At 43.5% G+C, this 17,796-nt stretch overlaps 1 protein-coding gene and 1 pseudogene across 1 annotated transcript; both read right to left on the reverse strand.

Annotated features, from left to right (window-relative positions):
- Nucleotides 1–9: 9 nt before the first annotated feature.
- On the reverse strand, nucleotides 10–3,675 carry LOC136468524 (uncharacterized; annotated as a pseudogene).
- Nucleotides 3,676–13,094: 9,419 nt separating this feature from the next.
- Nucleotides 13,095–17,332, reverse strand: LOC136551448 (uncharacterized). Its single transcript, XM_066543001.1, has 8 exons — nucleotides 16,947–17,332; nucleotides 16,706–16,846; nucleotides 15,601–15,828; nucleotides 14,798–15,005; nucleotides 14,459–14,595; nucleotides 14,077–14,157; nucleotides 13,777–13,843; nucleotides 13,095–13,691 (listed from the first exon to the last, which is right to left on the reverse strand). The coding sequence occupies exons 1-8, from the start codon at nucleotides 17,183–17,185 to the stop codon at nucleotides 13,368–13,370; spliced, it is 1,425 nt and encodes a 474-aa protein (XP_066399098.1). The 5' UTR covers nucleotides 17,186–17,332; the 3' UTR covers nucleotides 13,095–13,367.
- Between the last annotated feature and the right edge of the window lie 464 nt (nucleotides 17,333–17,796).

Genomic DNA, 17,796 nt, shown 5'->3' on the forward strand with positions numbered 1-17,796 from the left:
GTACTTGTACTACCTGATAAAAAATGAAAAATGCATAGAACTTTAGCATAAGACATCACAACAACAAAATTATAGCTAAGGGACAAAATACATCACAATAATCTTTTGGGGCTCTTACGTTTGTACCCTTGTTTTGTATCGAAATTGTGATTTTTCCCCTATTTTTTTGACTTTGTGAATTTACCCCTACTGTGACATTCACGAAGCCCCAGTTTGCCCCTGCTCCGTCATCCACCCCTAACGGTGTTAAACTTTGTACAAAAGGACATAAATGCCCATGCAATTTTGCCCCTGATTTGAAATTAGACTTTTTTATTGTATGCCTAATTGCAATTATTTGAACTCAGATTTAATATTGATAAATATTCAAAATTTTGGTAGCACCTTTGCTATATTTTGCTAGCATCATGACAACAATATGAAGCACATATAAAACACATAAGAAAAATCATGGAGAACCACAGCATTTCAAAGTCTACCATACAGCATGTCAACATGTCTACAAAAGTTGTGAAAAAACATGTCCACAAAAGCTACAGGTCTACACCATGTCACATGTCCACAAAAGCAACTGCACCATATCAACATATCCATAAAAGAAACAAGTCTGCACCATGTAAACATGTGCACAAAAGATACATCCATCTCATTCAAGGACCACCTAGAGACCTAACAAACTAGCTAGCCTTCCTCCTGTTGGCCCTCCTCTTCCCCTCCCTCTGAAAAGCATTGAACAGGTTGGTTAGTAATGATTACATCAACAAATAAGTGCATGGATCATGATACTGTGTAATTACATTACTGTAGAGAATAGCAAACTATGATAGGTTGGCAGGCAGAACTAACAATTGCAAATACCAAAAGGTATGTGTCATTTTCATTTGAACCTTAGATCCATTTATCCCATGGCCAATTTGCTATGAATGGCACAGGATGAGAACAGGACATCCGAGGAGCGAGAGAAGATGGGCCAGGCATTCACAGTTCATTACTTCACTTACGAGAAAGGAATCCAGAAGTACTTAATCTAGGGTCTGACTGCCCGCATCTTGATCCATGCTGCTTCAGTTGTATACCAACGACCACCAAACTTTATAGAGCGAAGGGCACATTTCAAATTGCCAAAGTTTACAAAGGACTGCTCTTCAATGCTAGCAGGACCTACTAAACACTAGTGCCTACACTGCTATCTCAACTATACGCTATTTGGAGTACAGATCTATAGGATATTGTACCAGCAGAGTTTATAGAATCAAAGAGGAGTCCAAATCACTTGATGTCATGTTAATTTAGATACTTTCTACAATCTTCTACTTACGCAATAGTAGCAACTACACCATGACTTACATTGGCTCACTGCTGCCCTCTCCTGATTCTCTTCCTCTTCCCCTTCCCCTTCCCCTTCCTCTTCCTCTTCCCCTTCCCCTTCCCCTCCTAGTAGCACTTGCACTAAAAAGAGAGGAAACATGATTTCGATATTATCAGATTATGCCACGAGTAGAAGTAAGCACCAATAGAACCATGACTTACATTGGCTCATTGCTGCCCTCTCCTGATTCTCTTCCTCTTCCTCTTCCCCTTCCCCTCCCAGTAGCACTTGCACTAAAAAGAGAGGAAACATGATTTCAATATTATCAGATTATGCCACGAGTAGAAGTGAGCACCAATAGAACCATGACTTACATTGGGTCATTGTTGTCCTCTTGTGATCCATGTTGTGAAGAATTGAGCCTTCTATTTTGACTAGCAGTGAGACCTCCTTGGCAAGTCTTGGCTAAATGCCCTGGTTCATGGCACTCAGAACACAATCTTCTTTTCTTGCTACTGCTGACCTCATCTTATGCCTTGAACCTAGATTTTTTAGGTCTCCCAGGTTTCCTTCTCAATTTAGGCTTATGGATTTTGTAGCCTAAGTCAACACATGGCCAAAGATCTTTGGATGTCATTGGACTGAAAGTACCTGCATATGCCTTTCTCAACCTTTCAATAGAGAAGTATTCATGGACAAAGTCATCCATTTGAACCTCTCTACTAAGCTTTACAATGAAAGCTAGAGCATGGCTACAAGGCTTTCCAATCACTTGCCAAGCCCTACAGGTACATGTCTTTAATTCCAAGTTAACTGCATGCCTAAATCTGTTGACTGTCACTTCTGCTTTTCCAGGCCCACAAATTAAGACATCATGGTCCTTAATGGCCTTCGATTTAGCATTCAGATCTTTGATGATATCTGGGATTATTTTTCTAGACATCTTTCTAGCATTCTTTGATCTCAAGACAAATTTCTCAATGATCATTTGTCTTATCTTGTCATGCATTTCCACAATATGATGTTCCTTTGTTTTTGACACCCAACTATTGAAACTCTCAGAAAGGTTATTGTTGATGTAATCTACCTTGCAATCTTCTGAGAATTTGCTTCTACTCCATATGTATGGATGGTTCTCATCCAACCATTCAAGTGCCTTAGGATCCTTCTCTTCTATATTCCTCATGAAGAAGTTGAACTTGGCAGTTGTGAAGCTCTTGGCAGCTGCCCACATATTCTTCCCATAAAGAGTGCCACTGTAACTTTTCTTCATGTTCTTCCACAAATGCCTCATACACTCTCTATGCTCAATTCCTAGATAGACATCTTCAACAGCAACCTCAATTCCCTTGCCTGCATCTGTACTAATGACCAAACCTGTGTGACATAATTGACATATGTTAGGTAACAACAATTTAAACTTGAAGGAAAACAGGCAAATAGCAGTCATAGGTACACACCTGGAGGAGTACCAATTGCTTTTTTCAAGTTTTGGATGAACCAAGTCCAACTTTCCTTTGACTCGGTCTCAATCACCCCATATGCCACTGGGAATAACCGATTGTGACCATCTACTGCAACAGCTGCTGCTAACTGACCTCTTGACCTGCCTGTCAAGTGAGTTACATCCATGGCAATGTATGGTCTGCATCCTTGTAAAAACCCATCAATGCATGGCTTTAGAGCAACAAAGAATCTCATGAAACATACATGGCCATTGTGCTCCTCAGTCTCCATTTCAACCACACTGCCAGGCACTGACCTCAGAAGCTCACCTTGATAAGTAGGAATCAAGTCATAAGAATCTTCCCACTTCCCATATATGATATCAAGTGCTCTCATCTTTCCTCTATAGACTCTATCATATGGAACATCCACTGAGTACTTCTTCTTTAACTCATCTTGCAATCCCTTTGGACCCATTTCAGGGTCATCCCGCAGTAAGTCCACAACTCTATCACAAACCCATCTATTTGAGGCCATGGACTGACCACACTTGTTGAAAGAACCACAAGTGTGCTTTGGTCCACTTGTCTTCACCTACAACATAATAATGACAATCCAACATTTTGTTAGCAAATTACATCTCAAGTCAATACACTACATTATGGAAAGAGGACCAAATTACCTTGCATCCAACGTACTTCTTGCTTGTAGATGTGAAAAAGTCCACTTACAACCCTTACAGCTCTCTTGCATATGGCTCTGAATCTTTCTTGATCTTTTTTTACAACCTTAAAAGCATGGTCATGCAAGATAGCATGATGTGTAACTACAGACTTGCACTGATCAACATCTAGAAACACCACATCTACATCAATGCATGGATCATCAGGATCATATGAAAACATGGGAGCATCATACTCATCTACATCATCAAGTATTTCACCATCAGGATCAAACTCTGGATCAGAGCAATCATCATCAAAGTCGGAAGATGCACCTAAATCAGTGTCATAGCTGCTATCAGGGAATATGCCCTTATCATCATCTCCAACCTCCTCATCTCCTACCCCCTTATCATCATCTCCAACCTCCTCCTCATCTCCTACCCCCTCATCATCATCTCCTACCCCCTCATCATCATCATCATCATTTGTTGCTCCCTTATTTGTGGTGGCTCCCTCATTTGTGCTCCCCTCAATTAGGTGTATTCTACTCCTCACATTAGGATGACACCTACGTTTGGTTGGTAAAAACTGCAGTGGCCCTTCAAAATCATTTATCTGGGCATTGATGCAAGCTACCCCCTTGTCAACATTGAGTACAAACCACTCTAAAAGATGTTCATCAGTTTTCATCTCAAATGAATCATTTTCCAAATCACGCCATAAGGTTATGTATTGCTTAGACCCCCACATGCAATGCTCAGCTATGAAATCAACCAACTACAGCAGCCCAAAGCTATGTATGTCATCAACAACTTTAGTTGGCAAAGTTTTACCCTGCTGCCATGACTTTGGACCATTGTCTGGCAAGCTGAAAAAGATCGAATTCTAACTACAACTCGTATACCCCTATGATTTGGCCTACAAACCACAGAAGTAGTATGCGGTTAGTTTATCCAACTCAAACCATCAACAATGCACTCACTCTGGCAAAAAAAACCCAACAGTAGATAATGGTTAGGGTTTGCTGAAACAACCTTTGCTCTTCCATGTTGGTCGATTTGACAGATCCCGTGCGTTTAGCTGTCGTCGGCACCATCCATGTAGCAGAACTGAGCCACGCGGCTATCTCGCACCAAAATGAACACAGTCAAAACAAAAGCAAGGTGATAATGAAGACATTTACATTGAGCTCCAATTAAGTGAGGGAAATATGAATATAGCTAAGGAAGAAGGACTAGTAAAGAAGTTTAAGCTGACAACAACAATTGGAACATCTAACATACCGACCTTTCAGGTGACAAATGTAATAGCTATGCCTATACTACTCTAGAATTATTGGTTGTACTAAAGCAAACTTTCTACGCCCAAATTTACAGGGTTCTATAGAGAAGACAGTCAATACAAAGGTAGCTGGTTCCATGTATACTGTCACCGGAATCATATGTTGTTGACAACACTACACTGAGGATCACAGAACTGCCAATCCGCCGTTGGACGGGGGATTACAAAGATTTTCTTGACAGTTTATGTCTAGATAAGCACAACAAGGACAAAGTATCATTCTTAGAGGTAGTTAACAACAGAAAACACATTCGCTTGTGTTCATAATGTTTGCACCATCATATATCATAAACACTTTTCCTCAATTGCAACTATTTTATAGGATTTCACAGCGCAAGGTGATAATGAAGACATTTACATTGAGCTCCAATTAAGTGAGGGAAATATGAATATAGCTAAGGAAGGACTAGTGAAGAAGTATAAGCTGACAACAACAATTGGAACATCAAACATGCACTTGTTTGATCTTCGCCGGTAATGCTCGCACCTGCGGCAATGAGCAAAACTCTGACGTGAGCAGATTATTAAGCATAGCGAAGCTAGGTCACCTTGGATCGGAAAACCAAAGGACGAGAACGCAATCGATCAAAATCAGACAGCCACATGAAACCGGACACTGGGAGCAGAGCAGATCAACCAGCCACGTAGCGTAGAGCGAGCGATTCAGCACCGGAAGGATACGAATCGAGATTCCGTCGGAAGCAAGGGGAGCACGAATAAGGAAGGATTCAATTCAAGGCGGGCGCGGTCGCTCACCCGTCGGGAGCCGCAGACGGGCACCGCGGAGATCCGCGGCCAGGTGCCGCCGGGAGCCGCGTCCAGGCACCGGAGCCGCTCGCTCCGCCCACCCCTACACCCCGGCCCGCTCCGCGCCCACGTCGCCTCGATGCCACACCTGCTCCGCCCGCCCTGATGCCGACGCTGCTTCGAGCCGCCGCACCCACGTTGCACGCTCCGCCGCCTGGAACCGCGCCACCCACTCCCTCCCTCTCCGATGCGGTCGGTGTCTTGTGGAGTTGAGAAACAGCCAGAAAGGGATAAGGGGCAGTGTGGGTATTTGGACTTTTCTTTTCATGTTTGAAATTTTTTTAATTCATCTATTCAATGGGCATCTGACGGACATCCAAAGCAGGGGCAGACGGACACTTCAGTTTAAAATAACAAGGGCAAAAACACAAAGTTAAAAAAACAAGGGCAAAATCACAATTGAAGTACTGAACAAGGGCAAGAACATAATTCTCCCTAATCTTTTTTAGTGTTTACTTATATAGTGTTAGCAGGAACTTGCATTGCATGTACCAAGCATATATATTATTATATTTCTCAAAATACGTAATGGAGCTCAAACTCATTTAAGAAAGAAAGCCCACCAGATAGGCAGCCACTATACATGGCGTCGTCTATATTTATCTGCGGACATTGTTGATCACAGACTAACAATACAAGAAGCCAGCTAGTAACCAGAATGTATAAGCATTTACGTATTTGTCCTATAAAGAAAAGAGGCAGGATGCATGAACTAATCGCCTACATACGCGAGGTGTGCCAGAAGAAACAGGCTAGCAAGTTGCATGTGTGTATCATGTACGTATATATATAGGTATGCGACAAGCTAATAGAAGTATGTACATGTATATGCAAGTAGCAGCAGTAAGCTTCTTTAGTCACCACGAAGCCGTACGTGCACCTGTGCAAGCTGGCCGGCCGGCCGTAGAGACGACGCGTTCGTCGACTTCTTCATCATCAATGCAACAGCTCCTTAAATTCAAAAAAAATGCAACTGCTCCTTCGCCCATAACGCCCGAAGTGTCCATAGATCATCGAACGCGTCCCGTTATGTGACGAAAAGGAGCCGAGTCTGCGACGACCAAAGCCGCATCTGGAGGGTAGCTAGCGTTGCACAGGCCGGCGAGAAGGGGCCCTGACCGGCACTGCGCCGGAGGTGCCCGCTACGAGTGTCGAGTACGTGAAACCGGCATCCATATGGCGCCGAGATCGAAGTCGCTGGCCGAAAGCAGCACCATCAGCGGCATGTGCGCGCCGTGGCGGTGAAGCAGCCGAGGCGGCGCAGTGTGCAGAAGCGGCCGTGGGGCTCCTGCTCTCCGCATCCTTGAAGATGGCGCGTCGCCCCGTCAGTGACTTCAGCATCAGTGCATCACCACCCCGACGAAACGCAATACAAGCCTTGGACAGGCGCCTACTTGATGACGACGCCGGCAGCGGAGACTGACGATGAGGGTAGGGAAGGGTGTCCACAATGAATCGTCACCGAGGCGTCGCACGTCCCACCGGGAGCGCCCGCAGAACTACTGCGACTGCACCATGAAGCTGCTTCCGTGCGTGCGCTAGGTACTGTCGTCGCGGACGCAGACGCCAGGGCTGATCCTCTCGGCAAAGGCACAGGCGTGGCCACGGAGGTCCTGCGGCACCACGGTAAAGGCGTTCTACGAAAAGGAGCCCGAGCAGAGCACGGCATCGGAGCTGAGGACGACGCAGGCGCGGGCACTTCCTCGCGGCGAGGTACGGTGCGGTCATGGGAGCCGGTGTTGACGCGGGAGCTGCTGTCCAGTGAAGCCATGAAAGAAGACGACCTTGAAGCCACGCACCCGCACCGCCCTATGCGACTCGGCTGCCCGCCGCCCGCTGCAGAGGAGCCGCCGGGCTCTGCAGCTGCCGCTCCCGATGAGGGCCAGAGGATAGGGGTGCCGGCTAGAAACAAGATGGGGACATTCTGGACATTTTAACTAGCCGGACCCACATGCCAAAATGGTCAAACCGTTGAAAACTAACAGAATATGGCGGGAATGACATGTAGGGTAAAAAAGTTCCGACCAGTGGCACTTATAACCGCTCAAACTTTTTAATATTTTATGAGTAATTATAAACTTTTATAATGACACATGTAAATGCCTCTAATTCCGGACCTTGGATGACAGTTCGGAAGTAGAAAATATTTTGGCACATAGGTACGCAAATTGCTTCTTCAATTAAGTTGCAATGCAGAGTTCCAGAACCAAGAATGCTAGAGCCACGGGTACAAAGAGAAAACAAAATCAAAACAAAGTCTATCGGAACGCCGCACCCACTGGAACGATCCGGCTCACACAGAGAGATCCTCACAGCATTGACGCAAAAAGGAGAGGAACATCGGAAGATCTGGGAGGAGGAGCGAGCTGTCGACCAAAGGTAGGAAAAACGGATGGAGGTGGAAGAATTTCTAGGGTCTGGAGGCATGCCTTCCGTGCGACGCCGCCTGCTCCCCCGCTGTGCGCATCCGCCGCTTACTGCTCCACCGTTGTACGCCTCCGCCGCCGACTGCTCCTGCTCCTGCTCCTCCTCCACCTCCTCCGCCGCCTACTGCTCCACCGTAGTGGCGGTGGTGTTGCAGGTTATTGCAGTTGACGGTCCAATCTTTTCGGCGGATTTTTCGGTGGTATTTTACAAGGAACTTTTGTGGTATTTTACGGACACTGTGATCTTTAAATGCTATATAACCTGTGACGGATATTTCCGCTTTCATATCATTTAAAAAATCCGAATCCATAAATTTAAAATATAATTTAGAGTAGTACGTTACCGATTATTAAAGTCACACTCAAATAACAAATTGTTCAGCTAGCCAACTCTAAGATTTTAGACTAAATTAAGTGAAAATGCTGTCAAATGGTGTATTATACATATATACATATGAATATATATATATATATATATATATATATATATATATATATATATATATATATATATTACCTCCGTTTTCGTTTATTTGTCACCGATTTTTTACTGTAGCAATTTGACCTTACGTTTTTTTCTGCAAAAGATTGTTAGATACATCAAGTTTTCACATATATGATTCTTTATTGAATATATTTCATTAGTGTTATATACATTGAAGTATCTAAAATTTTTTTAGAAGAAAAAACAGATGGTCAAATTTACTACAGTAAAAAGTTACGAACAAGTAAATACAAACGGAGGGAAGTATATATATATATATATATATAAGTGTCCTAAAATAGTTGGGTACTCAAAAAAAAAAAAACAAGGGAATACCCTGAATCCGCCCATGTACGCAACCAATTTTCCCTATGGGAAGGGAAAGCTATTTGCTGGGATCCCCTCTATCGCACGCGCTTCGTCACTTGGCGCGTCCCCCTCAAAGAAAAAAGAAAAAAAAAACCACTTGGTATACGGGAGCAGTGGTGGAGATGGAGGGGTGCACCACTCTATATGTATATAGCGGGATATTAAATGCTTAAGAATATGATTCTAAATAGCAATACTTATGATATGTTTTACCAACAATAATTTAATTTTAAGAGCATCTCCGAGAGTCTTTCTAAATCTTAATCTCTAAATCATCATTTGGTGAGCCATTTGTACAAAAATCGTATTCTATATCTTTCTACTCTCCAGTAGTTTTTCTATATCCTGTGAATACTCTAGATAGCCATTTTCGTTTTATATCTTTGGCTAGCGAGAAATCCGAAATAAAAGATGGCTAATTTGGATAACCAAATATAAAAGCTGTTGGAGGATATTTTCTCACCAAAATCACTATTTCTGACGATTAAGAAGGATATAGACAGTCTCTTGGAGTTGCTCTAAGGGCTCCTTTGGATGCAGGGGAGATAAACCCTAGGGAAAAGTCCTATAGTGGGATTTCACTTGCACCAACGGAATCCCCCCACCCAATCTCCAGGGAAGCACCAACATGAACTGAACTATTGAAGTAACCATGGAAGGAGCAAAAAAATGTTATAAACCGTGGCAAAAGTTCGATCGTCTGTCCATGCGGACAGACGGACCCGCCCGAGTCGCCCAACAGCCCCTGCTCGCATCGACACACCGCCCCTGTCCACATATGGCTCATAGCCTCTCGTCCACAAGTTCCTAACTGCAGCCGCTATCTCTATTCTTCAAAAAAAATCACCGCTGCGACTGCCATGGCGTCCTCCTTTCCTTCCCCCATGGATCCAGCGGCACCCCTCCTCCACGTGTGTCAGCCTCAAGCCCGACGGTCTCCATGGCGTCCCCTTCCCCCACTCCATGGCGGTCGTGACCCTCCCCCGTGTCCCATCAGATCTGGCCGGCGGGCTCGAGCATGCTGTTGACCCTCCCCTACCTCAGCCGGTGGTGCCCTTCCCAGATCCAGCAGCGTCTCCTCTCCCTTGGTCGACAATGGGCATGGTGGGGGCATGTGGGCACGCACCATCTAGCGCCGCAGCGATCCACCTCGCCCGTCGCGGAAGCCATCCACCTCGCGTCGTCGGCAGGAAGGGGAGTCCTGCTCCACCGTAGTTCTCCACCAGGTAGGTCATGGCCGCGTGGGTGATGATGTGTTTCAAGTGTTTCTGGACGTTTTTCAGACATGTTGCAAGAGTATGTTTCAAGTGTTTCAGACGTTTCATCTGTTTCATGTTGATGTTGCAACAGTAGATCGAGATGTTACGTATATTGTAATAGTTGTACACGTATGTTGCAAGTTTCTATCCCAATGTTTCATCTGTTTTTTTTTTTTTTGTCATGTATCTTTTGCAAGCAGACATCGAGAATAGGCTTAGCCGTAATACAAGGAAAAATCATTCACAGGTTTTTACGAGGTAGAATAGGTCATATCACTGCTTACATTGAATGTCATACAAGCATACATATACCAAGAAATTAAAGCAGTATACATTTAGCAATTGATCTCATCTGTCAACTATTAATACAGTAATAAACTCCTGCATGTACACAAGCTAGGCATGCAGATTGATCAACCAAGATAGCAGAGTCTGACAAGCAATGCATACATGTATCAACTTGTAATTATAGTGACAGATGCAAGTACATGCAGTACAACCAAAGTCAAATATGGATTTTGGCAGTTCATTAGTGCCGTCAGCTAAGCTAAGGGAAGCAACAAGTATATGATATTTGATGTTTATATGCTCAATTTAATGTTTATCCCTTGGCTATATTTAATCATTTTCTTTCATACTTTTGTCATTGGTTCTAGCAGGAACCTTGTGTTAACATGTTAGTTAACATGCATTTTCAATAATACGAGCTATTATTTTTCCTGTATGCTATTGTTTCTCCCTGAACATAAAATGTACCTGCTGGGATCAAGACCTTTCCTTTTCTTTTCAGTGTATAATGACGATTGAGATATCTTCTGCATATATTTGGTAGCAGGCTTTCATCCTTCTAATTTGTTTATAAATTCATTATGTGTTGCAGGCTGGGATGAAAACGGATCGGATACGGACGGATATCACTGATATTACATTTGTTTTCATATTTCTGTCCGGAATCGGATTCGAATACGGATAGTGTCAACTATGTCGGATAGGATACGATTGGATATCGACATCATAAATATGTGATTTGAGTATTCGGATACGGATACGGTATCGGATGTTGGATATCCGGACCCGGATACGGACAGATCTCAACCCCTCTAAACGGATTCGGTTTCGAATACGGTCGGGAAATATCCGTACCGTTTTCATCCATTGCAGGGAGTCCGGCAACCCGCCATCATGCAAAGTCCCAGCAAGATTTCTTCTGCTGAGGTGATGGCATGAAGATGGCCTGAAGACATGAGTAAAATTGATGAATTCATCATTGTTTAAGTGATTTACTGATTGTAACGAGTGGACACATGTGACATCATTTGCTGTTTATGTTACGGTGACAACCATGTTTTTGAGCTCTTTTGATTCAACGGTGCTTCCTTGCAATGTACTGGTACAGAACAAGCTATGTTTTTTCTTAATGTTTTTCATGATCTGATGCATACAAATAGCTCAAACCCAACTTGTATCCAGCTGCTTTGTTTTGTATGAAATCCCAGTCAAAACGAACATGGGGATTTAGGAGAGGGATTAGGAACATGCAAGGGATTCAAACCCCAAAGGGATTGAGTGACATGGGGATTGAAACCCGGTCTACTGGAAGCTCATTTCGCTCCGTTTGGAGGAAGTGCTAACCTTGGCACAGGATAGGGACACGGTGTGCGCTGAATGTACCACAGGCTCAGAAATCGTTTTAGCCGCACCCGATGGTACTCCTAGGTGGCGTGAATCTACCAGAAGCTCGTTTCGGTCCGTTTGGCAACAATGTTAGGGCTCGAAAATCATTTTGATCGCATCCGATGGTCCTCCTAGGTGACGTGGTCAAGTGGAAGCTTGTTTCTGGCTGTTTGGAGACATTATTATTAATCTCAGTGCAAGATTGGAGCACGGTTTGCGTCAAAGGTGACATAGGTTCGGAAATCATTTTGGTTGTTCCCGATGATCCTCCTCAGCAACGTGGGTCAAATGAAATCTCGTTTTGATCCGTTTGGAGATAGTGTTAATCTTAGAGCAAGATCGGGGCATAATTTGCGCTGAATGTTCCACGGGCTTGGAAATAATTTAGGTCGCACCACATGAGTCAAGTGGAAGCTTGTTTCGATCCGATTGGAGACAGTGTTAATCTAAGTACAAGATCAGGGCACAGTTTGCATTGAGTGTACCACGGGCTTAGAAGTCATTTTGGTTGCACCCGATGGTACTACTAGGTAACGTGGGTCTATTGGAAGCTCGTTTCGCTCCGTTTGGAGCAAGTGTTAATCTCGGCACAAAGATAGAAATACGGTTTGCGGTGAATATACCAGAGTCTCCGAAATTGTTTTAGTCGGTCACGCGGGGGAGCCGAGAGGTAAGTTGGGCTGTATGCCCGTATCCGATCAGCCCGAATGTGTCGGATATAGGTATCCAGCTTAGTACGTATTCAAAATTCTTAGTACGTCCTGGATACATATCGGATACGCGATAGGGACCCCTGAAGTATACGCGCATCATAATTGAACACACACACACACGTAAGTAGTACATAACATTTAGAATACGTATTTTTTGTTATATTGTCAAGGGCTACAAATTCGAGACCATTAGTAGTTGAAAAATTAATCAATTGATATACAACATCCATATGATTGGACTAATTGTTTTCAAAATTGATACACTTTGATCTTTTAAAACAAACATACATTTTGCATTGATGGATGGAGGATTAATCATAAGGGGAGAAAATCATTTTAATGCACGTAGTCAAAGTGTTATAGCGGGGTTGGGTCATGTAGGAACAAAAAACGAGAAGTTACCCCAAAATACGATTAAAAGACTACGAAATGAATTTCAGTAAGCATGATTTTCTATTTGCATTCTCATCCCTTCCTCTTTTACCTAAAATGGCAAGGTTCCAGTCCTCACTCCTAATAATTAAGAAAAATCTTAGGTCAATTGTGCAAGCTCTGAACTCCATCTCCAAATTCTTCAGCCACAACGGTATACGAAACAATAGAATGGGCAATTTCATTTTAACGATTTCAAAGACCATAAGTTACATTCACACATCAAGGTCATAAGTTACAACCACATATGGTCATTTAATTGACCAGGGCATCGTTTTGACAAATCAATTGAATAAATCTATTTTGCTATATCCACTAAGTCCCGATTGTGGAGAAGAGTCCTGTACAAGGTTTGTTCACTAAACCCTCTAATGGGTCTAGTCTCGCGCTAGGATCACATGACCATACAAAAATCATGTAACGAACTCTACAAGCCAGTGTGTCACTGGCATTTCTTGGCTTCATCTGGTCGATAGCAATTCTTATCCTCACTGTCAGGTGGTGGCGGCACACCAAATACCCAGTCCAGCACATTCAGGTACTTGGACCGGAAGACTTCTCTTTCCTGCGCATAGCAGTGCATAATGATAGAGGTAGCTATGCTGAACACAACCACATCGGCTCGCTTTATCAGCAGTATTGGAGGGCAGAGTCCTGCATCGGTCATCCATGTGAAAAAACTCTCTATAGCTCTGGCAAGACAGTACAGGGATATCTCAATTCTCCTGCTCTTCTTCTCGATAAGCAACGCCAGACCTGTTGGAAACTGTCATATGAAAACAACTTAGTATCATAAAGCTGCAGGATTAGGAAAAGAAGCTGAATTCATGTGCCAAAGTTGTTCTGCTTACTGTGCCAAGGATGACAAGAGGGGTATTGGCTCTGTGGAAGGTCCTAAAAAGCAGGCAGGTCCAAGCCCTGATATATAGAAGGAAACACCATTAATTCCATCCCAAGGGGAAAAAAACGATTCGAAGGTCCCAGGTTCGAGTCGCGGTCTCCTCGCATTGCACAGGCGAAGGTAAGGCTTGCCACTGACACCCTTCCCCAGACCCTGCACAAAGCGGGAGCTCTCTGCACTGGGTACGCCCTTTTTTTATTATACATCTAGATGCTTACTGCAAGAGCAGAATAATAAATAGTGAACTCACCATGCAGATGCACAGTATACTGAGAGAAACAGACTAGATCTTGCTACTCCTAGAAAACTCTTCCCTATAATTGAGTAAGGCCTGCATGTTTTAAGGGACAGAACAGTTAGAGAAACTGCATCCTTTTTTAAAAAAAAATGGAGAAGGCAGCATGTCAGCTTTGAATAGACAGATATATTGTTCACGAATTCTGCTTGTTGCCATTTTCACTTTTTCAGAAAAAATAGGATAAATTTATGGAGCCTTATATGGAGCACAATCATCCTTGGCACATCAGGCTCAATTGATGCAGCGTGCATGGTTTTTGACAGCAGAAAAACGTTTTTCTCCCAATTAACAACTAAACTTGTCACCGTAATTGCATCGTCATATATTAGTATACCTTTTCATGAGATGCTGCCTATGAACTACAAGTGCAGGGACTAAGTAGACTGGAACGTATACAGGAACTGCTCTTCCATATGCTTGTAACAAGAATGAAAAGACATGTCCTGTACATGACTGGTTACCATGCACAATCTGGAAAGCAAACATAAGAAGTTAGATCATGGGAGAAAAGAAAATTAACAAAAAATGAAAACAGATTAGCTATAGATAGTACGGACACAGAGAAATGTTATGCCACAGAATTGATTCTATTTACTGGATGCTTGATAGGCCAAATTTCAAAGTACAATGGATAGTAGCTCAATAATTCATTCATATGGATCTTAAGACTTACTGAGCAGGGCACTTTCATGTTCGGATCTAGCTTTATGTCAACACCAACAGATTTGTAGTACTTCTCGATACCCACTAAGTTACTGAAAGCAGTGTGGTTGACTACATCCTTCACACCTTGCAAAATAGAAAGATCTTTGCCACCATGCTTGTTTAGAAATGATTTATACGACGATGGCAAACTCTCCTGCTTTAAAATGTATGCGGACCTGTATAGAAAATAATGGAGGCAAAAAAACGCTATTTTCACATGCTACAGAATATATGGGATGATATATATGCAGTCCTGACTAATCACTTTGCCCATGACAAGAGAATAGAAACTTTTTCGTGCATGGTATACTGGTTTAGGGCCTCTTTGGAATGCAGGACTCTAGAAACGCAGGAAAAGAAAAAATGTAGGAATATAATGCCCCGACATCTTGAATCCTATGTATTGAGAAAACACAGGAAACTGAATGTTTGGATGGAGTGGACAAAAAACACATGAATTTGATGAGTGACACAAAGGATACTTTCCATGAAGTTCAACCTCTTGGTAAAATTCCTATGAAACAAGCCATTCCATATGAATTTCATAGGAATTGTAGGAACCCGATCCTTTGTTCCAAAGGGGTTCTCGTAGGAAATTTCCCTATAGGATTGCAATACTTTATAGAATTCCTTCATTTTTCCTTTGTTCCTAAGGGGGCCTTAAACAGTTCCATTCACGGCATAACTTGGAAAACATTTACAATAATTTTTAACTTCTAAACAATCACTAGAACCTAACAAAAAAATATTGAATATTTGAAGGGAACTTACAAAATTTGTGCAGATGAAAGGCACATAAGGAAGACATCACCATGTGACCAAGTCAAAGGTTTACAGATCTTTCCAAAACGTTTGCTCTTTATTCCACAACGGGATGCAAGCACTGCTGCACGCATCAGAATGTATATAGCCAAGCTAGTATGTTGAGTTCCTGGTCCTGTCAGGAGCATAGAAGGACCAGCAATCAACCCAGCTAATAATGACCTCCACCTTGCTGTTCTGAAGCAACAAGAGTATTCAGTTATACATTATCCAACAAAATCGACCTAGTAATTCAAAGAGATGTGGAAGCTGTAATGGAACAAGATTCTGAGGTGTTGTATCAATGAGAAACAACTACAAAATGGCAAGATAGGAACTGCTGCATAGCATCTTGATCATATCTGGGTTCATCAAAAGACCCATGAAAGATATCTCATACATCAATAAAATCAAAAGACCACTAGTCCACTAGCATGCAGGTCTGATCAATACTATATCAAAGTACTTCACAGTACAGGACTACTGAGCTTCTCACAACAATAGCACTGAATAACAGCAGGTTGCAGAAGTCCTATACTATAAACAAAATTTCACGAGTTCTTGGTTCAACTAATCTTAGTAAACAACACAGTGATGCAGCACTTGTCCAGTCAAAACTAGCATCTTGGATCACTAATGAACAAAATTGCTTCCACAGGAAGAATTGTTTGCAATTGTAGAACTGTGATCAATTCTCACCACAGTCAGCAATCATGCATGCACTTCCCAGTACCCAAGAAGAAAGAACAATTTCTATCGAAATTCAATTAATCCTCACCAAAGCACCAGCTCTGGCCTCTCATACTAATATTTAAAGAAAAGTAACACAAGCCGCAGGATCTATTTTCTGTTGCTTCTCATCTTCTAGACATGTTCATTCAAACACATCACTTGACAGATAACTAAATGCACCTAGTTCCCACCTACTCCACTATCTTCACATCGGATTAACCAAAGGCAACACACATGGTTTGCTCGAATCATCACAGAAGCAATCGCCAATCATCTCCACATCAAGCAAATTCGCAGTCCCCAATTAGGAAATTTTTCAACTGTGATGGTCCCGTGAACTGACCTCTTACGTCCCCAGACGGCGGCGATGTACTCATCGACGGAGACGTAGCTGCCGGCAAAGGTCCCCAAGAACAAGCCGTACCTCACAGTCTCCTTGACCGCGAGCACCACGGCCTCCTCGTTCGTCATAGCTCCGGTCTTCCTGCACTCACCAGCACGCCACGGCACAAGAATTAGTTTTAGAACCACCAAGACCAAAAACCCCCGTACCAAAGCATCCAGCTTGTGCGCGCGAGAGAGACCTCGATCTGGGGGAGCGGCGGCTGCGGATGCGGACGAGGACGGAGAAGAGCGCGAGGCCGCCCTTGAGGCCCGCGCCGATGGCGAAGCCCTTCGCTGCCGCCTCCACGCACCGCCGCAGCCACCGGAGCTCGCCGTCCCCAGCGGCCAGCGCCGGCGGGACCTCCAGGGGTTTCCCCGGCGGGGCGGCGCAGTTGCCGTTCACGGCGCATTGGAGATCCTCCGGCGGCGAGGGGGCCATGAGCTCGCCGGCGAGGGGGGAGGCGCGGATCCCCCACCAGGTGGCCACCACAGTGAGGAAGAGGAAGCTCTGGCTGAGGGCAGTTGGGGGGCTGCAAGGCGCGTGTTTACGCCAGTGCAGGCAGCATGACTCGACGTCAGCGGAGTTCTACGCGTGCCAGTATAGAATAATCTGCGGCCATCTGTTAAAAATCGGAAGCGTTCTATTACTGTATTAAATTTCTGCGATGAGATTTTACGGATATCATATTATCAGGAGTAAATTTCTGGGAACAGAGTTTTTTCAGGGAACCTGACGGATAGGGTAAATTGCCGGCAAATACGAAGACGGTATAGGAATCATTCATTCATGTATATGTGCCCGAATTGCACTGCATCCTGCACTGGTAGCATTTTTTTTTTTTGACAACTGCACTGGTAGCATTAAAAGCGAAAGCTACATCCGTGGCGACCAATAAATAGAGTTTGAAAGGTGTGCTTTTCGAGCTCCACCCTTTTATTAGCGCAACTACACGGCCCTTTTTTACTCCATCCGTCCAGAAGAAAAACATAATTCTAGTTTTAAATCTAACATAGCTTAAGCTAGAATTATATTTTTTTTCTGGACAAGGT

The sequence above is a fragment of the Miscanthus floridulus genome, chromosome 1 (genome assembly GCF_019320115.1).
Source record: "Miscanthus floridulus cultivar M001 chromosome 1, ASM1932011v1, whole genome shotgun sequence".
Taxonomy (NCBI): Eukaryota; Viridiplantae; Streptophyta; class Magnoliopsida; order Poales; family Poaceae; genus Miscanthus; species Miscanthus floridulus.